The sequence below is a fragment of the Cyanistes caeruleus genome, chromosome 6 (assembly GCF_971803275.1).
Source record: "Cyanistes caeruleus chromosome 6, bCyaCae1.hap1.1, whole genome shotgun sequence".
Taxonomy (NCBI): Eukaryota; Metazoa; Chordata; class Aves; order Passeriformes; family Paridae; genus Cyanistes; species Cyanistes caeruleus.
In genome coordinates, this window is record NC_141706.1 from 8,199,890 (window position 1) to 8,222,676 (window position 22,787).

At 57.3% G+C, this 22,787-nt stretch overlaps 3 protein-coding genes across 8 annotated transcripts; 1 reads left to right on the forward strand and 2 right to left on the reverse strand.

Annotated features, from left to right (window-relative positions):
- Positions 1-114: 114 nt before the first annotated feature.
- On the reverse strand, positions 115-5,260 carry VPS51 (VPS51 subunit of GARP complex). Its single transcript, XM_086892078.1, has 10 exons — positions 5,014-5,260; positions 4,410-4,539; positions 4,020-4,166; positions 3,606-3,822; positions 2,754-3,483; positions 2,342-2,560; positions 1,838-2,059; positions 1,520-1,641; positions 976-1,063; positions 115-640 (listed from the first exon to the last, which is right to left on the reverse strand). Exons 1-10 carry the CDS (start codon positions 5,224-5,226, stop codon positions 380-382), a joined length of 2,349 nt encoding a protein of 782 aa, XP_086748204.1. The 5' UTR covers positions 5,227-5,260; the 3' UTR covers positions 115-379.
- On the forward strand, positions 2,994-21,565 carry RIC8A (RIC8 guanine nucleotide exchange factor A). 5 transcript variants are annotated; one of them, XM_023928659.2, is made up of 12 exons: positions 9,098-9,270; positions 9,894-10,161; positions 10,618-10,789; positions 13,050-13,097; positions 15,170-15,784; positions 16,093-16,187; positions 16,955-17,105; positions 18,074-18,169; positions 18,323-18,467; positions 18,819-18,963; positions 19,618-19,737; positions 20,502-21,565. In XM_023928659.2, the coding sequence occupies exons 3-12, from the start codon at positions 10,706-10,708 to the stop codon at positions 20,620-20,622; spliced, it is 1,620 nt and encodes a 539-aa protein (XP_023784427.1). In that variant the 5' UTR covers positions 9,098-9,270; positions 9,894-10,161; positions 10,618-10,705; the 3' UTR covers positions 20,623-21,565. The 5 variants fall into 5 exon arrangements, with proteins under 5 accessions (XP_086748206.1, XP_086748205.1, XP_023784427.1 ...); XM_086892080.1 differs by lacking the exons at positions 9,098-9,270; positions 9,894-10,161 and adding an exon at positions 2,994-3,453; XM_086892079.1 differs by lacking the exons at positions 9,098-9,270; positions 9,894-10,161 and adding an exon at positions 5,271-7,955.
- BET1L (Bet1 golgi vesicular membrane trafficking protein like) lies at positions 5,776-10,217 on the reverse strand. Of its 2 annotated transcripts, none has more exons than XM_086892082.1 (4): positions 9,075-9,153; positions 8,347-8,438; positions 7,614-7,670; positions 5,776-7,389 (listed from the first exon to the last, which is right to left on the reverse strand). In XM_086892082.1, the coding sequence occupies exons 1-4, from the start codon at positions 9,091-9,093 to the stop codon at positions 7,222-7,224; spliced, it is 336 nt and encodes a 111-aa protein (XP_086748208.1). In that variant the 5' UTR covers positions 9,094-9,153; the 3' UTR covers positions 5,776-7,221. The 2 variants fall into 2 exon arrangements, with proteins under 2 accessions (XP_086748208.1, XP_086748210.1); XM_086892084.1 differs by lacking the exon at positions 9,075-9,153 and adding an exon at positions 10,151-10,217 and having other exon boundaries at positions 5,783-7,389.
- Positions 21,566-22,787: the final 1,222 nt, after the last annotated feature.

Sequence of the window (22,787 nt, forward strand, 5' to 3'; positions counted from 1 at the left end):
GGACATTGCTCAGTGCCCAGCCTCTGTCCCTGTGCTGTCAGCTTGGCTGCAGGTAGGACGCCCCTGTGTGCAGGGCCAGCTCCTGCCCCCCAGGCACAGAGACACAACACTCAATTCAATTCACATAATTTATTAGTGACAAAGGGGCTGTCTCCAGGCACGAGAGGATGTCACCAAGGTGGGGGGATGACACTGTGTCACTGGGCTGGGGAGGCAATGGGGAAGGGGGGTTTGAAGAACATGGTGTAACCTGGTGTGGTGACAAGGTATCTTCATGTTGGGAAGGACACACAAAGCATCCTCATATATACTCACAGGGTCCAGGTCTGTTCCCAGAGGTGTAAGAGGCCCCAGGTGTGGCACGTCCCTGTCCCTCATCCTACCCACGCTCGCAAATGAGCTCGACGACGCTGTGCTCCATGGGGACAGGGTCAAGGCAGCGGTGGGCGGCGCTGGCGGCCACCTCGTCCAGCAGCCCCTGCACCACGCGCTCGTCGGAGGCGAAGCGCCACAGGTAGAGCTGCAGGTAGTGCCCGTCCACCTGCACCTGCTGCAGCCCAAAGCGCCCCAGCGTGCGCAGCCGCACGCACTCCAGCAGCGTCTTCAGGCTGATCTTGATGATCCCCGTCAGCACCGACACCTGTGAGAGGAGACAGCAGGGACACGTGGCAAACGGGCATAGGACTGATGTCCACACAGGATGTGGGGTCCCTGGTCCTGGCTGCTACTCCCGAAGGAACCTCCTGAGCATGGGGACATGTGGCACATGGACACCCTTGGCCTGGTCACTACACAGGTCCCCCTCCTCCCACCAGAGTCCTGACACCTATGACAGGGGACATCCTTGCCCTGGTCATCAGCTCCCAGGGACCCCCTGAGCCCTGACACCAGGGACATGTGCTAGTGGGAAGGTGGGCAGTTTGGCACCTCTGGGGATGTTTAAGGAAGGACATGGTGGTGTCCCCATGACCTCACCTTATTGAACTCAACAGGGCTGAAGATGTCAATGCGCTCAGAGAAAAGCTTCTGGATGTTGCTGAGCAGGTGGGTGTCCATGGGGGCACTGAGGACATGGACACAGGGACATCAGGGACTTGACAGAGAGGGATGTGGGGACAGGGACACAGGAACCTTTAGGGGCCACGGAGAGGGTCAGAAGATGCAGGGATGCTTTTGGGGACAGAAAGGCAGGGGAATGTCAGGATGGTTACAGGACATGGAGGGATGAGACAACTGAGTCACAAGGGCCATAGGGATCACCAGGGAATCTGGGACAGTTTTAAGGAACACAGGGATTGCTGGGACAAATGGGGATCATCATTAGGGAAGTCTGGGGATATGGGGACAGCTAAGTTGCTGTCAAGATAGTGGGAGGGTATTGGAACAGTCTGGGGACATGAAGAGGGTGACAGGGAAGATGCAGTGGATACTCAAGGAGTGTCAGGGAGCCCTGGGGTGCTGGAGAGCCCAGGCAGTGACACAGGGTGTGCCAGGGTGACCCAGAGGTGGCGGGGCTGACCTGGGGGTGTAGCTGGGGGCATAGCGGCCAGGTGCCCGCGAGCTGCTGTAGACGGAGAATGCACGTCGGCTGGAATCGCTGCTCTGTGCCCGCCTCACCCCCTCCTCAAAGAGCTGCCCCACCTGTGGGTGACACACATCCTCAGCACCCAAAATCCCCTCCTGGGACCTCCCAAACCACCCAGCACCCCTCAAAGTCTTTGTGACCCTCACACACCCTTCCAGGATCCCCAAAGGGCCACACAGGGATCTTGGGGAAAAGCCCCTGGACCCCCTCTCCAGGGGTGTCCAACCCCTTCAGCGCTGGTGTCAGCCTGACCTGGACATCGATGGCAGTGATGTCCTCCACCACGCGCTTCATGACGGCGCGCACGTTGCGGGGCTCGACGGTGCCCAGCCAGTCGCGCGTCTCGACGCTCTTGCGCAGCATCTGCGCCACGGCCGCGCCCTGCACCTGCACGTAGTGGTCCAGCAGCCGCTGCGCTGCCGCCCGTGCCTCCGCACACAGCGCTGGCCCTGGCGTCACCGCCGGCCCTGAATCCTGGGGGACACACACAGGTAGGATCAGTGCTCCTCTGCAGCACTGTCACCACTGGGAATATGAGGGGCATGGGGACATGTGGAGATGCCTCCCCTCGCTGTGACTCTACATCTGATGTGCTGGGGGCATAGTGACTTTGGGGACAGGTGGGACACTCTGAAGCAGCATCACTGCCCCTCTTACATGTCCTTGGGGTTTCAGGGGCTCTTGAGGTCATGCTGAGCCCCCCTGAAGATCCCTCGGGGACATTCAGGATCTCCTTAGGGCCATTTGGAGGTTCACCTGGGGCGGGAACTGCTCATCGGTGAGGGTGAGGATGTAGCTGATGGTGGAGTTCTCGTAGTCCAGGCAGAGACGGGCGAGGAGCAGCAGCAGGGCCGGAGGGGCAGCGGGAGCTCCCCGCTCAGCCGGGCCATCAGCGAAGCCACGGGCGGTGCGGCACAGCCAGCGCACGAAGGCCACCACCAGTCCCTCACGCACTGCTGTCACACAGAACTCCCCCTGTGCCACAAATGGGGGGAGGGTCACACCCCAAAACCCCCCCAAACTTCCCTGTACGGGCTCCAAACTGCCCTGTGTGACCCCCAACCTACCCTGTGCCACCCATAGATTGCTCCAGTAACCCCCAAAATGCCTCCAGGCCCCCTCAGCCTATCCAGTGCCCCCCAAAGCACCCCACCCCACGGCGCCTCACCTTGAAGTAGGGCAGGCTGGCGAAGGCGACGTCCCTGGCGGTGAAGAGCTGCACGTAGGCCAGCACGGCCTTGAGCTGGCCCAGCACAGAGGCGGCCAGCGTGGCCAGCAGGTCGGGCAGGCCGGGCCCCTCCTTACCGGGGGGCCGAGGGGCAGCCAGCGCCTGGCGCACGTCACCCAGGCAGCCCAGGAAGAAAGTCTGCAGGGCGCGCAGGTAGCGGTCGACACGCTCGCGGGCGGCACGGGCCATCAGCGCGGCGGCAGCGTCGGCGCCCGCGGGCAGCAGCTCGAGCAGCGAGCGCAGCCGGCGGTGGAAGCGGTCGAGCGCCCGCACCAGCAGGGACGTGTCGCCCAGGCCGCGCTCCAGCGCCAGCCGCCGCTCCAGCAGCGCGAAGTAGCGGGTGGCCAGCGCGGAGGCGAAGGGCTCCAGGCGCCCCGTGTCCTCGCCAAACAGCGTGCGGTACGAGCCGGCCAGCTGGCACAGCGTGCCCACAAAGGCCGAGCTGCCGCGGTCCACAAAGTCCAGGATGTCGGAGGCGGGCGGCGGCGGCGTGGTGGCCGTGCCCGAGGGATCGGCTGCGGGCAGCTCGGCCTCCAGCGCCGCCAGCTCGGCCTCGAGGCGTGCGCCCGCCTGGCTCAGGAACTCCTCGCTCAGCTCCTCAGCCGGCTCCTCCAGCTGCAGCAGCATCTCCACGCACTCGGTGAGCTCCTTGGGGTCCAGCGTCTCCTCCCTGGTGGTCGGGATGGCCCGGGGTTACCAGTGGCATGGCAGAAATCAGGGCATAAGCAATAGAAGTTATGACTCCAGAGGGAACACCCCCAAAGCCATCAGCGGGCTCCAGAGTGAACGCACCGGAGGCGTGTGCGGAGGCGCTGGGCCAGGTCAGCCATGATGGCGTGGCTCTCGTCCTCGATGGCGCGGAAGGAGGGCAGGTGGCGGTAGTGGCGCAGCACGGCGCGGGCGCGGGCGTGGCAGCGCAGGGCACGGGCGGGCTCCGTCCCCGCCCAGCACCGCAGCCGCCCCGGCACCTCCACCAGCGCCTGCAGCTTCCGCAGCAGAGCCTGCACCCCTGCAGGGACACAAGATCAGGGGTGGGGGAAAAGGGTGGGGACACAAATGGAGCAGGATGAGACATGGGGGGTGGGACCATCTGCTGGATCTGCCCCCAATGGGGAACACCCACCCCCTAGATCTGCCCTTTTCCCCCACATGATTCATCCCAATTAATCCCCCTGGATCTGCCCCCCGGCTGGCCCCGCTCCGTACCGGCCAGCTGGGCACCACGGCGGTGCCGGTCCTGCAGCGCGGCGCTGACGCGGGCGCTCGAGGCGCTGATGGCCGCCATGTTGGCCGCCAGATCATCCATCTCTGCCTCCATGTGCCGGAAATCCACCTTCATCTTCCGGATGGTGTCTGGGGAGCACGAGTCAAGGGCCGAGTCCCTCGGCTGCCCGGGACCCCCCCGGCCCGCCCAGGAATAACAGCACAACCATAACCCCCCAGAGAAGGCTGCTTACTGGAGTGGCTGTCACTGGTCTCCAGAGTGAACCACCATGTTCCCCAGGGCAGCTTCCCAGCGAGTGCTGCCAGAGTGAACACCCCCAAACTCCTGTTTCCCAGAGCTGCCATCAGCAGGCTCCAGAGGGAACAGCTCACCGGTGGCAGAGATGAACTTGTTGTAGTTCTCGTAGAGCAGGGTCTGCATGTCACTGTCCAGGGCGCGGATCTCCCGGCCCAGCGCAGCCTCACGGGCCAGGAGCTGCCCCAGGGGACACTCGCTGCGCACCTGCGGGGACAACAGATGCACATCTGCCCCTGGTTCCCTCCGGGGCCCCCTCTGGAGCCCCCTAAACGAGATCATCCGCTGCCCTCTGCAGTCAGTCTGGGACCCTCAGCTGCCCTGCAGCTTATCTGTCCTCCCTGGATTCCTGCCGGGCTATGGAAGTGTTTCCCAGGAGGGATCCTGCCCTCCAGGGATCCCCCCCACGCAGTGCTAACTGCCCCCAGTCCAGCTGCTCCAGAACACCTCAGTACCATTCCCAAACGGGATCAGTCTCCATAGGCAAGCACATACATCCATCAGGTCCCCGAAGAGGCCCTTTCTGGGATCCCCTCAGGACAGTGGGGGCCCTGCGGTCCGCCCCCGCCAGGGTCGGGGCCGCCCACCGAGATCCCTCGACACGTTCCCCCACGGGGCCCATCGGAGTCCCGGAGCCCTCGCCAAGGTGAGGGTGCCCGCGGGAGGGATCTCCTTGGTCACCTTGGTCATGAACGCCTCCGGGTCGAAGTGGGGCCCGTTGATGTCGGTGGGGTCCGGGGCCGCCTCGGCCGCCTCGGCAGTCGACGGGCCATAGTAGCGCTGGAGAGGCCCGTGGGGACGCCGCCACCCGCTGCCCCCCGTGCTTCCGCCGGCGGCCTCGGGGCTGCCTGCGGACCCGCTCCCGGCCCCGCTCCCCGCCGTCACCGCCGCCATCGCGCCGCCGCTTCCGCCCCGGCAGTCACTTCCTGTCCTCTTACGCCACTTCCGGCGAGACGTCCAGTTGCCATGGCAACATGGGAAGCCGCACGGACGTGGCGGGGCCCAGCTACCGGGGCCTGGGGCGGCGACGACGGGGACGGAGCCGCCGCGGCCCGTGTCCTGCTGCGCCCCGGGCACAAGGACTCCCGTGAGAACGCAGACATGGGTGGAGACACCGACCCTCGAGGGGTGACCGGCCGGTGGCACCCCCCACCCTGCCCCCTTGTCTCCCACTGTCCCTTCTCCCCAGTGTCCACCTGTCCCCAGGCCTCCCGAGTGTCCCTGTGAGTCCCCGTGGTCCCCGTGAGTCCCCACAGCCCCGGCGCATCCCCATGCTCATCTCCCCATGACACCGGGTAGGGTCCTGGGGACCCCCACCCCACCCGAGGGTCCTGCTCCAGCCCCGGGCTCTGGATGACGCTGGAATTGGGTTGTGAGGCCACAGGTACAACCAGGTGATCGACCTGGTTGTACCTTCCTCGCGCAAGGAACAAACATTCGGGCTAAAAGATCTAAAATCAGCTTTATTTACAGCAGGAAAGGCAAAATAAACCCCACCAGGGTGAGGGCTGGGCTGCTCCAGGGGCCTTTTGTCGGGAGTCATCTGCTCCGGGAATCACAGGCCACTGATTCTTCCCAAGGGAAAGAGCCCAGAGCTGCCACGTTGCACCAGGAAAGCAGGAAGAGCCAGAGGAAGTTCCTGCTGGCTCCCTTCTCCTTGCCCTCCCTGCACCACTTTTTCTCACATGTGGAAAAGAACACACCTAATCCAGCCAGTGTGTGTTTGGTGAGCAGTTTGGTACATGGGACAACATTCCCTTCATAGCTGCAGACCCGAGTTAGCCCAAGGGCAAAGGAATTCCCGATGGGAACAGGGTGAAGGCAAAGGAACACCCAGCCATCCATGAGGAGGGTTTGCTGGGGAATTTAAATCAGAGGAGGAGGAATGGCTGAGCCATGGTTGTCACAGGAAGAGAAATGCAAATAAGCAAAGACACCCTCCCAGGGCAAGGCAGGGGTTCCTTTTGTACCTTCTAAATTCATAAACAAATCAGCAAATCCCTCCTCGATTCCCCCCAACTCCTGACAGCGCTGCAGGGGGAATTCCACCTCACCTCAACCTCTGCTCATTGGCACATTATCTCCCCAGAGTGCTCTAGAACCAGGGTGCCACAGTAACCATGATTAACTGCCACTGGATTTCTTTACCCTGATTTAGTAATGTAATTTGCACATGTGTGGGAAAGTTCTGGAAGGGTCCACTCAAGTGCAAACCCATGTGGTTATAGACTGTGGCCCTCCCCACAGGGTAAAGCCCAGTTTGCCCACAAGGATGATAAAGACAACCAAGGATTTAATCAGAGTCCTGCTCCCCGGCATCTTTTCCCTGTCACAATCTGAGAGTATCCAGGCCCAGATCCATTGCTAATTCCACCTGAAAGCAGCACAGGTTTCCTTTCAGCCCAGGAATATGGGCCACAAGTCCCAGGGAAATGGAGAGCGGCCACACGGAATGTAAGTCACACATTGGTACTCCCAAATCCCGTAAATCAGCATCCTAAATCCTACAGCTCGCAGGGCTCAGCTGGGTTATGCAGGATCCACAAGTCTCCGGATTTGTCAGTTCCTGGTTTTCAGTAAGGGAGGTGATGTGGAAGTGGCCCTTAGAAACAACCCACGGGATGTGGACAAGGCAGGAGGTCACAGCCTGAGCCATGACCCCAAAATCATGTTAGGCATGAAGATCCCTTTGGAGCCAAACTTGTTTTGGAAGAGCTGTCTGGGCCCAGCCGGAGCGACGACAAGGAGCTGGAGGGAGGAAAGGTCACTGGGAAGGTGGAGGTGTGTCTGGAGGCTCCTCTGGAAAACGCGTGGACAGGCCTGTGGATGGTGGGGCTGGCCTGTGACACCTGCCCTGCTCGGGGCCCTGTGACACCTCCCAGCCCGGGCTCAGCTCCCCGCCCGGGACACCAGGTAGTAGAGGATGAAGAAGATGAGGATGAGCGCCACGGACACGGCGAGGAGCAGCCGGCGGTTGTCCCGGCCGGAGCGCGCCATGCCGGAGAAGCGCTTCACGCTGCCTGTCAGCAGCCCCGTCACGCTCAGGAAATCCGAGTCCTGGCGGGAAAAGACATGCTGGAGGCGTTGCAGAATCATGGAATATCCTGAATTGGAGGGACTCAGAAGGATGAGCCAGTCCAAATCCAGGTCCTGTACAGGACACCCCAACAATCCCAGTGCTGATTTAGGGATTCTCCCTTAAGAGCTTTTGCCATCCCACCTCTCATCCCAATTCCCTGATTTGAACAGAAAGCCCTGTGTCCCGTTTCCCAGGTCCCTACCATGCCATCCAGGTAGCGGTTCTGCTCCTCAGCATCCTTGTCAATATCCAGAGCCAGCTGCAGGGCAAGGCAGGAAACGGACATTAATGATCTTTTAATATCCAGAGAACCTCTAAAATCTGAAATGCAAATTATTGAAGAAGCTGCTGCTTTCCCAGCTCCAACAGACACACAGGGGCTTGTCTGGTGCAGGAAAAAAAGAAGTTGATTTGCATTTCCCTGTCAGGCAGGTGAACTTTTTCAGCTCTGAAAATAAAGCCTGACTGTCTAAATCTGCCAGGTGGAGAGGGGAGTTTAAACCCTGGGACACAATGACAGGAATTCAGTCTGCCCTTTTACACGGTGAGTCATTGACTTCTTCCACAGTTTGCATGAAATTTTTAATGATAATTTAAAGCTTAAAGCTCTAAATCAAAGTGTTTGATGTTAATGGGAGCAAACCAGCTTTAAGAACAGTTACGTAGAGACACAGGTATTTTCCAAAATTAATCTACCTGCCTTTTTTTTCATTAATTTTTCCCCGAGGAGCTGAGCTTAGCAACACCTCTGTGTTCAGGTGGGACAGGGCTTGGAGCAACCTGGTCTAGTGGAAGGTGTCCCTGCCCATGGGAAGGAGTGGGACTGGGTGAGCTTTAAGGTCCTTTCCAACCCAAGCCTTTCCATGATTCTGTGGATTCACAGATAATCTGAGCCTGCTCTTCACCTCAGCACCTGATGTGACCTCGGCACTCACCGACTTCAGCCTGGTGACCTTGCTGGCCAGGCTGTCGGCCATCCGCTTGTTCTCCACATCCAGCAGGTCCTCCATGGCGCTCGGACTCTGCCCTGGGGAGAAGAACGAGGAGCACACATCATCCCTGCCCTGCCATGGCACAGCTCTGCTCCCATCCCTCCTCGCATGGAACCCTCCAAAAATGTGACCAAAACACCCCAGACTTCCCCAAAACTGGCCAGGGGAAGAACCCAGACTTGCACCCTGAATTGCCACCACAGCCCAGCAGCAGCTGTGGGGGTTCCACGGCCAGTGACACCCAGGGATGAGATTTGGGTGAAACCCGGCAAATCCGTGTCCCTTTGCCCCTCGGCCGTGTTGGGGTCTCTCGGCATTGTCCCCCATTGTGGACAGCTGGGGGTCCGGGGGGGGATTAGGAGTTCCAGGGCAATTAGGGGCTGTGGGGGCAGCTGGGGGCTCAAAGGGGTACTTAGGGTACATGGGGGGCGCTTAGGGGTTCAAGGGGACAATTATGGGTTCGGAGGGGGGCAGCCGAGGATCCCAAAAAGGGCCCTGGTGAGCAATCAGGGCTTACGGGGGGGGGGGGGGGGTGCTATTCCCGGGCTATAGGAGGAAAATCGGGGCACTGCAAGAGGCCCCGTGGGATCGGGAGTTCCTCCTCCCTCTGAGCCGCTCCAGCCCCTTCTGCCCCCCAAACCTCTCCCTGTCGCTGTCCCTCGTCCCCTCACCTCGGCCCCGCTCCGCCATGGCTGCCCCGGCCCGTCCCGCCCCGCCGGGCGGAGCCGCCACGAAATGTCCGCCCGCTCTTCCTCCTCCTCCTCCGCCTCCTCCTCCTCCTTCCCCCCGGCACCGGGACCCTCGGGCCGCTCGCCCGGGCCGGGGCGGAAGGGCTGGAACTCCCTCCCGAGGGATCCCGGGCCGCAGGTACGGCCAGAGCCCTGCCCGGGCCCAGGGGCGGGACAGGGGGCTCGGGGAGAAAATAGGGGACTGGGGACAGAAAAGGGAGGGATCTGGGACAAATACAGGGGTTTGGGGATAAGATCAGGGGTCTGGGGATGAAAAGAAGTTTTAGGGAACTAATTAGGGGTTTGGAGGGAAAAAATAGAGGTTTTGGGGAAAAAAAATTGGTTTGGGACAAAAATAGAGGTTTGGGGGGGGTTAGGGACATAGATAGGGTTTTGGGGATAAAATATAGGGTTTGGAATTTACCCAAATGGTGGGGGAAGGAGGTGGCAGTGTGAGGAGCCAGTAGAAATATGGAAAAGGGGGATATGCCCAGTGATCCATTGGTTCATGTCATCCCCCAAAAGCAGAGGTGGATCCCCTCCATCCCAGCCCCTGTGCTTGGGGATGCTGTGTCCCTGCCCCGAGCCAGCCCAGCCTCCTGTCTCCGCAGCTTTCTGCCTTCCAAAATGCAGGATCTGCCTCTTTGGGTCCCCTCTGGGGCTGCGTGGGCAGGAGTGTGATTCCAAACCACGGGGGCTCTGGGCCTGGGGTCTCGGTTTGTTGAGGTTGGTGTAACCAGCTCAGCCTCACCCTCCTGGCAGCACCGAAGCCGAACACATGTCCGAGCCCAGATCTGCTGGATTTCCCCCCACTGGGAGTCACGTCCCAGCACCGTGAGCCGCTAAACCTCTGCCGTGTCCAGAATAACCCCGCGGTGCTGCGCATCTGCTCGCTGGCATTGTCGGCAGGGACATCCTCTCCCGGGGGCCGGCCGGCTCCGGACTCGCCTTTCGGCTGCTCCCGCAGGGATCGGCCATAATCCATCCCTCCACCAAACCCTCCTCGGTCTGCTTCCCACCGCCTGCCAAGGTAGCCCCGCCTGGAGCCGGAGGATGCTTTCCCGCCTGGCTGCCTCGCCGCTCCATCCCTTGTCACTCCACGGGAATGTTTCTGGCTTTATTTGTTATTTTCCCCCCTGTGCGGCAGCAGAAATCAGGGCAGGCGGGGAGGAGGAGGAGGAGGAGGAGGCAGGGAGCTATTTCAGGGAGCTGCTGTTATCTGCTCCACGTTAATCCCCAGCTGGTGGGGGGAAGGTTTTCCCTGAGTGCTTTCCTGGGAGGGCATATATTAAACATTGAAAAGCAAAGCGAGGAAGAAGAGGATTAGCAGGAGAGAGAGAGGAAGCTGGCTGCTGGCTTTGCTCGGGTTATCCATCTGCTCCACTTTTATGGATGCAGCAGTGTGAGCAATATCACTCGGGATTTTTTTGTGTTGCATTTTTTCCCTCCTTGCTCTCTCCACCCCTTTCTCTCTTCCCTCTCAAAGATCTGTGTGCCGAGCTGCTTTTCCATCACCCTGGAAATCCCCTCGCTCGCCTTCCTCCGGGTTGTGCCGTAGCTGAGCTGTTGGGATAATGGAGCTCCAGGCTGTGGTATCCACGCTGGAAAGTGGGGAGCAGGACACGGTTCTCAAGGTGCTCCAGGTCTACAACCAAGAGGTGAGTGAGCATCAACCCCTCCCTCAGCTCAGGGACTCCTAAAAGAAATTATTATCCAGATCTCAAGTAAAACCTGGCCAGGAAATAAGAGTCAGTGTGAGGACTGAGTAGGAGGAGCTTTTATGTTGGGGCAGTTTTGGAGGTGCTGAGAGAGTCCAGGGAAGAGCTGCAGGTGAAGCGATGTTAGGATTTGCAAGTCAAAGATGATTAGAGGTGGCTGCTGGGATCTCATATGGGCACAGCTCTGAAAGCAGTAAATAATGAATATAGACTATCAAACCCCAATGATCTGGAAGCAGAGATGGGAGTGTTTCTAGCCTTAAAGTAGGAAAAGGTTATCCGTGGTGGTAAATCTCTGCTTGGAGAAAGGAGAGTGAGGGGACACCTCAGCCATTTACAGCTTCCTCCTGAAGGGCAGTGGAGGGGCAGCTCAAATCTCTGCTCTCTGTGACCAGTAACAGGACCCAAGGGAACAGCTGGAGAGGTTTAGGTTGGATATTGGGAAAAGGTTCTTCCCCCAGAGAAGAGCACAGAAGAGGCTCCCTGGGGAGTGGGCACAGCCCCAAGGCTGCCGGAGCTCCAGGATTTGGACAACGTTTTCAGGCACAGGGTGGGATTGTTGTGATGTCTGCGCAGGGCCAGGAGTTGGACTGAATGGATCCTGTGGGTTCCTTCCAGCTCAGGATATTCTATGGCTCTGTGAAATCCTGTTTGAAACAGGCTCTGGTTGTCAGGGAAATTTCCTTTGGAGGTTTCCCCTGGGAGGGGCTGGCCCTGTAGATCACTCTGACTCACTCTGCACCAGGCTGGAGTAGGTGGAAGCCAGCAAAGGGAAAACCTGAGGAATATTTTGCAAGAGTGTGTGAGAGAGAGTATGTGGAACTATTCCTAACAGTCGGATTTGGAACGGGGAGACCAAGAAGGAGCAGGTGTCTGTTAAGGACAGCACTGAGGATTAACAGCACAGGTGCAGCGCTGGCATCCTCGGAGTGCAGTGTCTGTGTGCCCCCAAATCACAATATTTCCTGTTGGGTTCCCCCAGCTGGGTCCTTCCTGGGGTATTGAGCCCAGGGAACTGGAACCACTGGGGTTGCTGGCCCATCTGGAGGAAATGGAGCAGTCAAAGAGGATTATGAAATGGCAGATAAACCTGGCATGGCCTGGCATTGCTTCTGCTGCAAGACTGATGGTTCTGTATCCTTTTCCTGTGGATTTGTTTTAATTCACTGTTGTGCACACAGATTTTGCTTGCTGGGAATAAACTACAGCTAAAGCAAAACCCCAGGTGTGGCCAAAATATCCTCAAATGGGATTACAGCCTGAAGAGAGGATGTGCTGAGGGAAGAACAAGCAGCCTGCTTGTGGAGCACGGTGGTATCAGGACTGAGCCATCAGCTCCTGGTGATGTGGATGGATCAGCTCTGGGAGCTCACACACAGCCTGCCTGAAGTACACCTGTCCTGCCCTCACACCTGGGGCTGCTCCAGGCACTGTGTCCATCGCTGCTTCCAGGCTGGACAGAACCAGTTCCATCCCTGGGCTCTTGGTGACTGCACACACATAATCAGTGTTTTATAGATTTTAAATGTTTTTGTTCTCCAAGCTGGGATCAAACACTCTCTTGGTATGAACAGGGATTGCCTCAGTCACTGGAAAGTGCTGCTTCTCCCCAGGCACCTGGGGATCTCCTGTGCTCTCCAGTTCTATGGGAGCAGGTTTGGTCAGGAAGGAGACTATCAGTGAAGAACAAACAAAATAAATAGCAAGAGAAACACAATGAATGGAGGTCAGGAATGTTTCTTAGCATGAGGACAGGATGGAGTGTGGAGATCAAGTCCCATGTGTTTAAAGAACAACCTGGATAGCCACGAGGATCCATTCCCATGTACCAAGGAGACAGGACTTCTTTTGGTCAGGAAAAGGAATAATAAAAATCAAGGGGAGACGTGTAGGCACAGCTCAGTGGCATTGCTGAGCAGGGGAATTACTGGCTCTTAAGGGATATTGGGATTGAGATGAATACTCACTGTGCTGCTGCAGTATATAAACTAAATCCATCTGTCAGCTGGCCTGTGGCATTCCACTGGTGCTGTGGATCCAGGGGTGATGCCCATAATGTTGGGGGGTCTTGGCAAGACAAACTGTGTATTTGCTGTTGCAGCACGTTTTGGACCCGCTGCTTTCCAGCTGAATGGCTCTGCCCTGGTCCCATGGAGTTTTAACCTATTCCTTTTTATGACTGATTTTGTTTTTCCCACAGAAATCTCAGTGCTTCATCTTTGAGGATGAGGAGCGGGAAGAGAGGAAGGTAGGTACATGCTGCTCGCTGTCCTCCTCTGGTCAGTGTGTAAATCTGCTGCTCTGTACTCATGTCCAGCTGGGCTTGGCAAGCAGCTCCCACAGGAGGGGAAATGAGAGTTTTCCATTAACTTGGTTAGGGAATGGTGTGCCTGGAGTGTCTGGCTCTGTTTTTTCCATCAGTAGTTGGTGGTTTTGGATAAGGGTTGACATCCATCTGACACTAGTAATGGTTCCCTGATCCATATATTCCCATCCATGGTTGTGATCTCTGGTGCCTCTGGACAGGGATCACAGCAGTGCTGGCTCCTGGAGGGGGTGAGGGGCTCTGCTGGGAGCCAGCAGTGGGATTTGCCAGGAGCTGTGTATTAGCAAATCCTTTGAGCTGGTGTAATCCGGCACTTGGAGGGAAGGAACACTCTGCCTGCTCATTCCTGCTCCTGCACCTCTTCGTGCCAGGACAGGCCTCAGCCTGGCTCTTCTGCCATAAGAATGACTGCTTTCCCTGGGTTATTTTCCAGCTGGCTCAGTTCTGTGGTCAGTTCACTGGTGGATGGTGCCAATGCCTGTGTTAGCACAGCAGGTGCAGGCCAGGCGCCCCGGGTGGAGAGCTGGACCTCCTTTGGCTGTGCCAGGGCCAGCTGCTGCCACATGGAGCATTCCAGGCACAGCCTGAAACGTGGAACTGGATCTGATGAGATCTGAGCTCTTTGCCTTGCACTGACCCGCTGTTTGAGCTGGGACAGTCACCCAGGACGTGGTTTCAGGCACATTGTCCCACTTTTGGGGTGTATGCCATGAAATATGAGATGAACATCACCACTAGTTCCTGGTGCTCGGGTGTTCAGGTGGTTCAGCTTCAGGCACGCACACCCAGATCTCTTTCCCCTGAGTCAGCTTGAGGCTTTGGTTGCTGGGACTGGATCTGAAACTGTGTCCCTGTGAGGAAGGAGAAGAGGAACAGCTGTACTTCATCATTTCCGCAGGATGTGAGTGTGGGGCACACCGTGAGCCTCACGTTAAGGACTGAAGTTCAGTTTTTCTTCATTACTTCCCTCAGTAGTTTCATTTCACTAGGGAAGAGTCAGGTTGGATATCAGGAGGAATTTCTTCATGGAAAGGGTGGTCAGGCATTGGAAGGGGCTGCCCAGGGAGGTGGTGTAGTCATCATCCATCTCTGGAGGTATTCAAGGAATGACTGGATGCGGCATCCCGTGCTCTGGTCTGGTTGTGAAGGTGCTGATTGGTCACAGGTTGGACTTGATGGTCTTGGATGGTCATCTTTTCCAACCTGGGTGATCATGATTAATGACTAATGATTATGATTAATGATTCCAACCTTAATGATTCTCTGATTATTTTGTAGTATAACCAATGGGGCTGTTAAAGCAGTTACAAACCTCATTTTTTGGGTTCTTTCACTCTTGTAACATCACAGAAAGACCTGTGCTCTGAGCTGCGTTGTGTTTGAGGTCTGGTGGGCTCCCCTAGCAGTGTGTGTGGGTTCCTGGTGTGATGTGCCACACATAGTTCAGCCTGAATTGCTGGTGTCTGTGAGGCCTTACCTGTGCTCACCGTTCCCCATGAGCTTTGCAGCTCCTGTGAATTGTGTTAGTGGGGCTCTGCCAGTCTGTACCCATGGAAGATCTGGGCCAGTAGGTCTCCAGACAGCACTGAAATTAAGGAGATGCTGCTTATTTGAATCTCCTGAGGTCTCTTCACCTCTTTTCCCAAGGCATCAGGTGCTCTCCTCACCTCCCTTGGGTCCTGTGTCCCTCCCTTGTGCAGTGGGCAGGTCAGCCCTGTCAGCCTGAACCATCCTCACCAGGGCAGAGCTACAACAGTGACCTGTTTGTGCTCTCCCTTTGCACCCAGTACCCTCTGCAAGACATTTTTTCCTGGTTGTTCTTGTCCAAACTGGTCAGGGTCAATGCCAGAGCCAGGCACTTCCTGAGCGCTGCTGAATGCACACCTGAGCAGGCCTGGGTGACGCTGCTGTTGTCCAGGGCAGAGCATGCCAGGGCCGTAGGGAGCACTGGGAAGTGTCAGTGTCCACAGCATTGCTTGTTTCCAACTGCACAGAAAATGGCCCAGCTGCTGATCAAGTTCTTGGAGAGGGAGCTGCAGCCATCCTGCCAGGTCACCTGCCTGGAGAGCATCCGCATCCTGTCCCGGGACAAGCACTGCCTCGACCCTTTCACCACCAAAGAAGGCCTGAAGACCCTCTCCAGGCACGCGGGCATCGATTACTCAGAGGAACTCATCCGGGAGGTCCCAGACTTGGATGTAATCCTGGAATCCCTGAAATGCCTGTGCAACATTGTGTTTAGCAGCGCCATGGCGCAGGAGCTGACGGCAGAGGGGCGGATGGTGGTGGGGCTGGCCCGGCGCATCAAGCTCTACAATGAGCGGAGTCTTCCTCACGACATCAAGTTCTTTGACCTGCGCCTGCTGTTCCTGCTGACAGCCCTCAGGGTGGACATCCGGCAGCAGCTCGCCCAGGAGCTCCGGGGAATCAGCCTCATGACGGACACCCTGGAGCTGACCCTCGGGGTCAAGTGGTTGGACCCCTATGAAGTCGCCACTGAGGAGGGACTTCTCCCTCCTTTGCCTCGGCAGGAGACGGAGCGAGCCATGGAGATCCTCAAAGTGCTCTTCAACATCACCTTTGATTCCAGCAAGAGGGAGGTGGATGAGGTGAGCTCCTTGGGCCTTTGGTATCCATGTGTCTCTGGGCTCTGGCTTTGCAGGTTTTCTTCTCCCTTTCATTTTCTCATGTCCCAGACTGGTCCTTGTGCACCCTCAGGGACTCGGGTGTCCTTGGGCAGTGTTATCCCTTACTTTGCCTGTGCTTTTGGAGCATTCCTAAATGGAGAATTGAGAGTCTGCTTTCCCTGGAATGCCCTGCAGTCCATGATCAGGCTGCTGGATGGGGGGGATAGGCTCTGGGATGTGTGGGATTCCCTTTGCTGATCAAGGTGTTCCTTTCTCCATGTTGGGGCCAGGAAGATGCTGCTTTGTACAGGCACTTGGGTGCCCTCCTGCGCCACTGCCTCATGATCTCTGCTGATGGCGAGGACCGCACTGAGGAGTTCCACAGGTCTGTCTTGGGAAGAGCTTCACCTGGAGCTTCACCAGCTCCCCCAGGCACATCCTGCCTGACCTTGGGGGATTGGGAGGGACTGTGCTGACCAGCAGCTCTTGGGTTTAGCCTGGGGATCCCTCATGCTGCTGGAACTCAGAAACAGCCTTTCCTGCCCTGGGAATGCCATGTGGGAATGCCATGGCCTCCTGGCCCCTGAGATCTTCTTCCATGTCCTGTGTCAGGCTGTCCCAGCAGTGACATCCACGTCAGTGGGCAACTGGCCAGAGAAGAAGTGTGCTGCTTTAAAATGTCCATGAGGTGGCCTTAATTAGTCTTAAGCCATGCTGAGAAATTGGCTGTGTCATGTTGCCAAGCATTATTGGTGCAGGGGTTTCACCTTGGAGCAGGTGACACCACCCTGTCCCCAAGAATACATAGGGGGATTCCAAGCAGTGCTGGGCATGGAACATCAGGATTAGGAGCAACACGGGAGACTCGAGACAGACCTTGGACCACACAGACTGGTCCTGCTTAGCTCCCTGTTAAGATCTGTGGGTTCTCAGATGTCACTTTGGACTCTGAGCATATGGTTTGCTGTCCAAAAAGCATCTTAAGTTATCCCCTTTCAGTGGTGTGATGAGCTTGAGATGCTCAATGAAAACTCAGATCACAGGGTTCTCATGCTCCTGCAAGTTAATGAGAGGCCTTAATTTCTGCAGAGCTGAAGAACTGTGAGCAAAGCTCCATCACTGTGTGTTCACTTCTCTTTTTCACCCATGCAGCCACACGGTCAACCTGCTGGGCAACCTGCCCCTGAAGTGTCTGGATGTGCTCCTGACTCCCAAAGTGCGGCCAGGCTCGCTGGAGTACATGGGTGTCAACATGGATGCGGTCAGCATCCTCCTGGACTTCCTGGAGCGGCGCCTGGACAGGGTGAGTGCTGCTTCTTCTTCCCACAGGTCTTCCCACACAGGCTGTGCTCCCCACAGCCACAGTTGGCTCGCTGTGACCTGGGACTGATCCAGCTGGGCTGACGTGGCAAAATTGAGGGATGGGTACAATGGAGTGCCCAGAATAGATTTTAATGTTTGTACAGAGATCGTGTGGTCTGAGGTGCTCCTTCCAAAGACCAGGGGACATTGTGAGCTTCACAATGTGAAGGGATATCTGAGAGCAAAGGTCCAATCTCGGCCACAGGACAGGGTTTTGACCTTATAAGTCTAAGGTCCTGCCTATTCTGGGATGACTCTATTAGCATCCCTTCAGCACCCCGCCTCCCAAGGGCTTCAGGTTTATTCTCTCAGTCTCAGGAATGCAGTCCCGTCTAATTAGGTTCCCACACAGGTCCAGAGCACCTTTCCCTCAGCCTGGAAGAGCCTGATGGGATCAGCACGCTTGCTTTGAAGTTAGCCCTTTGTAGGAGGGACAGCTTTTGGCAGAGCTATGGTTGGTGGGACTAAACCAACATCCCTGAACTGGGAAGGTGACTGCTGTTGCTTTGAGGGCTGCAGGCAGTGAGATCGGTGGAACAGTGGATAATTATCTGATAATTAACTGGGTGATTGACAAATTAGCTCTGTTTCACTCAGCAGTGATCCAGTGGGCGATTCTGGAAACCTGAGTTCATGTTATTTTCAAGCTGACTACAGTTTTCAGCCTCTGGAGCTGTTGCAAAGGGCCTCCACATTTTACCACTGCATTTCTCTGCCCTGGATGCCCTGCCCAAATATTTCTGGCACTGCCTGTGGGGAGGAAGGAGGCACTAATGCTTGTGGCAGAGGTTGGGAAACTCCATGTCCATCCGTCTCCCTGATGGTCTGTGCTCGTGTTCTCCAGCATGAGCCAGGCAAGCTGAGCTCAGCATGACTGACGTGCTGCTCCTAATGGGGATGTTTCTGCAGGGCCACAAGCTGAAGGAGAGCTTGACCCCTGTGCTGAACCTGCTGACAGAGAGTGCCCGAGTCCACCGGCAGACCAGGAAGTTCCTGAAGGCCAGGGTATGCTGTGCTCAGCCCCACGTGCAGGGCTGCTGCCCTGACGGGAGGGGAGGCGGGCAAAGCCCTGCTTGTGGCCACCAGACACCTCTGCTGTGGGTGGCTGAGGGCCTTTGGTACCCACAGTGACCTGTCATCCTCGCTGTGGCCCTCCAGGTGCTGCCGCCACTGCGGGACGTGCGGAACCGGCCAGAGGTGGGGAATTCCCTGCGGAACAAGCTGGTGAGGCTCATGACACACATCGACACCGACGTCAAGCACTGCGCCGCCGAGTTCCTCTTCGTGCTCTGCAAGGAGAGCGGTGAGTCCCAGGGGGCTTCCACAAGGACACCCTGGGATTGGGACCCTCTGCAGGGCTTCTGCCTTCCCTTGGGACCGCCCTGCTGAGTGGGGAATAGGGGAGAGCTCCAGGAGCTCTGTGGGAAGGAGGTGGTGCCTCTCAGGCCAGCAGTGAGGGACGAGCTGTGCTGGAGGACACCCCAGTACCCTGCACACGGCCTGGCCCACGTTCAGCTCCCACACATGGGCCTTGCTCCCTGTCAGCATCTCTGTGTCTCCATGGCCTGGAGACATGGCACAATGGTGCTGCTGGGAACACTGGGCTGGAGGCAGGAGGGGAGCACAGGGTGGTTTCTGTCCCTTCTCCCGGCAGTGTCCCGGTTTGTGAAGTACACGGGCTACGGGAACGCCGCAGGGCTGCTGGCAGCACGGGGCCTCATGGCCGGTGGCCGGGAAGAGGGGGAGTACTCTGAGGATGAAGACACGGACACAGAGGAGTACAAAGAGGCAAAGCCCAAGTAAAGAGATCTGCTCCCCCTCTAGAGCTCTGCTTCTCCCACACCTTCCTCCTGCTACTGCTTTATCCCTCTTCATGCACCTCCTGCCATCTCCCTGTTCTGCTCTTCCCCATGCAGCTGGGGTGGAAGTGGCTGTTTTTCCCATCTCTCTCCAGAGCTCAGTGTTGCCATACCCAGCTGGTTCCTCTTTTTCCCTTCCCTCACTTTCTTTTTCCCTTCCCTCTTTTTTTTTTTTTTTTCCCTTTCCTTTCCTCTGCAGTGGGTGGTAACTTGAGGGTGGGGGGTCCAGGCCTGTGCCCACCCATGTGTCCCACACACACCTGTCCCTGCCTGTTGGGTTTGTTGGGATTTTCTCCATTACCTTTTGCCTCCTGCCTTGAGGCGAGGGAGGAAATGTCACCTGCCCTCACGTACCTCATTTCCAGTGGCACTGTGGCATTGGCAGGAGGGGATGTTAGAGAAAAGGGAGGTAAGGATGTAGGTCAGAAGCCCTAGTAGCACTGTGATGGCACTTGGGGCTCAGGGCACCAGCAATGGTGACAGCCAGTCCTGCTGTGCCATTCCTCTGCTCCATGAGGCTCAGAAGGATTCCAAACAGCCCTTTGTCACCTGCTGTCCCCCTCCTGAGCCCCGGCCTCACTGCTCTCTCTGCAGCATCAACCCTGTGACAGGACGTGTGGAGGAGAAGCTGCCCAACCCCATGGAAGGGATGACAGAGGAGCAGAAGGAGCATGAAGCCATGAAATTGGTCAATATGTTTGACAAGTTGTCCAGGTACAGTGACATGGTGCATGTTGGGGGGTACATCTGTCCCAAACCTTCCTTTGGTTGTGTTTCCAAGGCCTGAAGGGATGGAGGAGAGGGAGTGGCAAGGGGATATGTGGGGAAATTCTTCTCTCAGCATGAATTCATTCTCTCATGGCCTTCTGATGTGCAAGGGAAGCACTTCCAGCTCCTCCAGCTTTGGCATGAAGGGACACTGTGGATTTCCTAGCTGTGCCTGCACTGCTCCCAAGCCCCTGCTGCTCCCCAGCTTTGTCCAGGTGCTTGGGAAGGACAGCAGCCTCTGTCCTGGCAATGCTGCTCGGGGGAAGCAGCATTTTGCAGACATGCAGGGGGACAGATGGCAGCCAGTGCCACCAGCCACTTTCCCTGTTGGAGTGCTTTCTCCAGTCATCTCTGATCTAGAAGAGCCCAACTGAGTTCAGGCTTTCAAGAGTAGGAGGGAAGTAACTCCATCGTGTGTTGGAGGGAGAGGAACATGGACACCAGTGCCAGTTTTCCTCTGGGAATCCTGAACCACACAGTACAGGACTCTAGAAAGTAGCCTATTCAAGGAAATAGGATTGTGCTTTCAAGACATTGCTTTGCCATGCTGGAAGTTTTAGGGCTGTCCCCACTTCTCAGAAGGGATCTTTAGTGGTGCTGGGGGTGTTCCAGGCCATTTCCACAAGCCCCACATTCCTGCCGTATTCCTGGTGTGTTCCCGTGCTCTGCTGCAGCTCTGCCTTACCTTTCCCCTCTCCTCCTGGCTGCAGGGAGAAGGTGATCCAGCCCATGGGCATCACTCCGAGCGGCAACCTGGCGCCCATGGAGAACGCCATCCGCAACATCGCCGACGAGCGCTCGTCCTCCGACTCGGACCTGGGGCTGGACTGACCCGGCTCCCACCCCGGCCACGGAGAGCCAGGCTCCAGCCGCTCTCCCTTGGAACTGGTGCTGCACCCAGGGGCTGGCACTGTGCCAGGACTCGCCCTGTGGGATCCGGATCCAGCCTGGACCCCTCACAGCCCACCACATGGAACACCTGCCTCCTTCCCAGCTCCATAGCCACCTCTCTTTCCAGAGGTCTCCGTGACCTGGCTCCACCTCGGTCTCTCCTGTCAGCAGCCTTGAGGATTTCACACTCCAAATTGCTTCCAGGACTCTCCAGTAGGATTTTTGGTTTCTAACTGTGTGCTGTTTGGGAAGAAGGGTCAGGGGGAGGCTCTTCCTGCCACTTCATCAGGGTTCAGTGATCCATGGAGCCTCCTGTGTGCGCGTGGCTGTGTGTGTGCCCGGCCCCACAGAGTGGGCTGCTCCCCTGGAATGCTGTGGGAAGGGGGGCTGCCAGAGAGGGGTGTGGGCCTCCAGTGGGAGTGGGATCCGCAGGGCATGGTGCAGGTGGCTGTATCCATGTCCGTGCACACCTGGGATGTGTGGGTGAGCAGAGCAGAGCCGGTGAGGCCTTGGAAGCTTCCAGCATTCCACTGGCTGTAGGAGAGAGCGCGCGGGCAGCTGCTGGGAATGCTCTGATGTCCCTTCCCTGGCACTGGGCACTGTCCCTGTCACCACTCAGCTGGGTTTGGGCATTTGCCTCTCCCCACCTCTTGCTTTCCAGACAAAAGGCCAATACCTGTGCTCTGTCCTTGTCTCCTCCTTGCTGTCCCCAGGTCGCTGTGTCCCCCAGGGGCTGCTGTCGGGCCTGGTGTAGATCTGTATTTTTATTCCTGTTTTCTTTGGAAAGGAAATCTTCCCATTTGTCTCATGTATCCAAGTTCCCAAACCTCCTGTCACGAGTAGGAATGCACAAGTGACGCTAGAATAAAGCCAACCTGACACATGGGAGTGTGGCCGTGATTTCTCCGAGCAAGCAAATCCCAGCGCCTGCCCCTGTGGCAGAGGATCCCAGGTGTTCCTGCTCATGTGTCCTTAGGAGCTGGGGGTGTTCCTGAACGTGGTCTAGGAGGTGAAGAGCTGGAGGGGTGCTTTGTTTGGTTTTCCAGTTTCCACTGCTGAGGCCCCTTGAGTCCAGCTCTGGGCCCCTTGTGGCAAGGAGGATATTGAGGGGCTGAAGTATGACCAAGGAAGGGAACGGAGCTGGGAAGGGTCTGGAGCACAAGGAGCTGAGGGGGCTCAGCCTGGAGTAAAGGAGGTTCAGGAGGGACCTTCTGGCTCTCCACAACTCCCTGACAAGAGGGTGCAGCTCCCAGGGAACAAGGGACAAGCAGAAACAGCCTCAAGCTCTGCAGAGGTGGTTCAGGTTGAACATCAGGAAGAATTTCCTCATGGAAAGGGATGTGAGGCATTGGAAAGGGCTACCCAGAGAGGTGGTGGAGTCCCCATCTCTGGAGGTGTCCAGGGAAGGCCTGGATGTGGCACTCAGTGTGCTCTGGGCTGGTGACAAGGTGGGGATCAGTCACAGGCTGGACTGTAATGATTTTGGAGGTCTTTTCCAACCTAGAGGATTCTGCCTTTCTGTTTAGTTCCTGACTGACCCCCAAGTGCCATTCCAGGACGCTGTGCTGGGACAGCCCTGCTCTATCACAGTGTGAGCTTTTAGGCCAATTGAATCTTTTTTTAAACTAGCAAAACCAACTCCCGCTGCCCTTCTGGGTGTGCAGACACTGACCCCTGATCCCTTCCCAGCTGTTGAAGCTTTCCCAAGCTTTCCGCACAAAAGGAAAAGGGGGAGGGTCTGGTGTTTTTAATGCAATTGGTTCTGATACTGTTTCAATTTTGCAGAGTGCTTAAATCCCTAAGAACAGCTGCCAGGCCTGGCCTGGAATGCCCTGGAGCAGGGGCTGAGCTTGGCACTGAGCGTTTTGGGAGGAGGTGTTCATAGAATCACGGAACTCTGTTTTGGGGGGCAGCAGGGGATGGTTAAAAATGAAGTCCCCACCATTTCCAGTGTGGAAGTGCCACCAGGCTCTGCATTGTGTTGTGGCAGGTGTGGGACAGAGCAGGATGTGGCGGCAGCCCTGTGACACTGCCACCCCCCCAGGATGGCATCTACTGCCCGGAAAGGCACTTGTGTGAGGGGGGAAATGGAGAAAAAAGGTATT

Excerpts from the sequence above, each read along its gene's own strand:
- VPS51 (XM_086892078.1), bottom strand. The coding sequence starts at position 5,226 with ATGGCGGCGGTGACGGCGGGGAGCGGGGCCGGGAGCGGGTCCGCAGGC. Across the intron at positions 3,823-4,019 it reads CCGTGGTGCCCAGCTGGCCG|GGGTGCAGGCTCTGCTGCGG; the intron begins GTACGGAGCGGG and ends GTGTCCCTGCAG. Across the intron at positions 1,064-1,519 it reads GCCCCCAGCTACACCCCCAG|TGCCCCCATGGACACCCACC; the intron begins GTCAGCCCCGCC and ends CCATGTCCTCAG.
- RIC8A (XM_086892080.1), top strand. The coding sequence starts at position 10,706 with ATGGAGCTCCAGGCTGTGGTATCCACGCTGGAAAGTGGGGAGCAGGAC. Across the intron at positions 13,098-15,169 it reads AGGAGCGGGAAGAGAGGAAG|AAAATGGCCCAGCTGCTGAT; the intron begins GTAGGTACATGC and ends CCAACTGCACAG. Across the intron at positions 16,188-16,954 it reads CGCACTGAGGAGTTCCACAG|CCACACGGTCAACCTGCTGG; the intron begins GTCTGTCTTGGG and ends TCACCCATGCAG.
- BET1L (XM_086892084.1), bottom strand. The coding sequence starts at position 10,217 with ATGGAGCGGCGAGGCAGCCAGGCGGGAAAGCATCCTCCGGCTCCAGGC. Across the intron at positions 7,671-8,346 it reads AGGTCACCAGGCTGAAGTCG|CTGGCTCTGGATATTGACAA; the intron begins GTGAGTGCCGAG and ends CTTGCCCTGCAG. Across the intron at positions 7,390-7,613 it reads ACCGCTACCTGGATGGCATG|GACTCGGATTTCCTGAGCGT; the intron begins GTAGGGACCTGG and ends TTTTCCCGCCAG.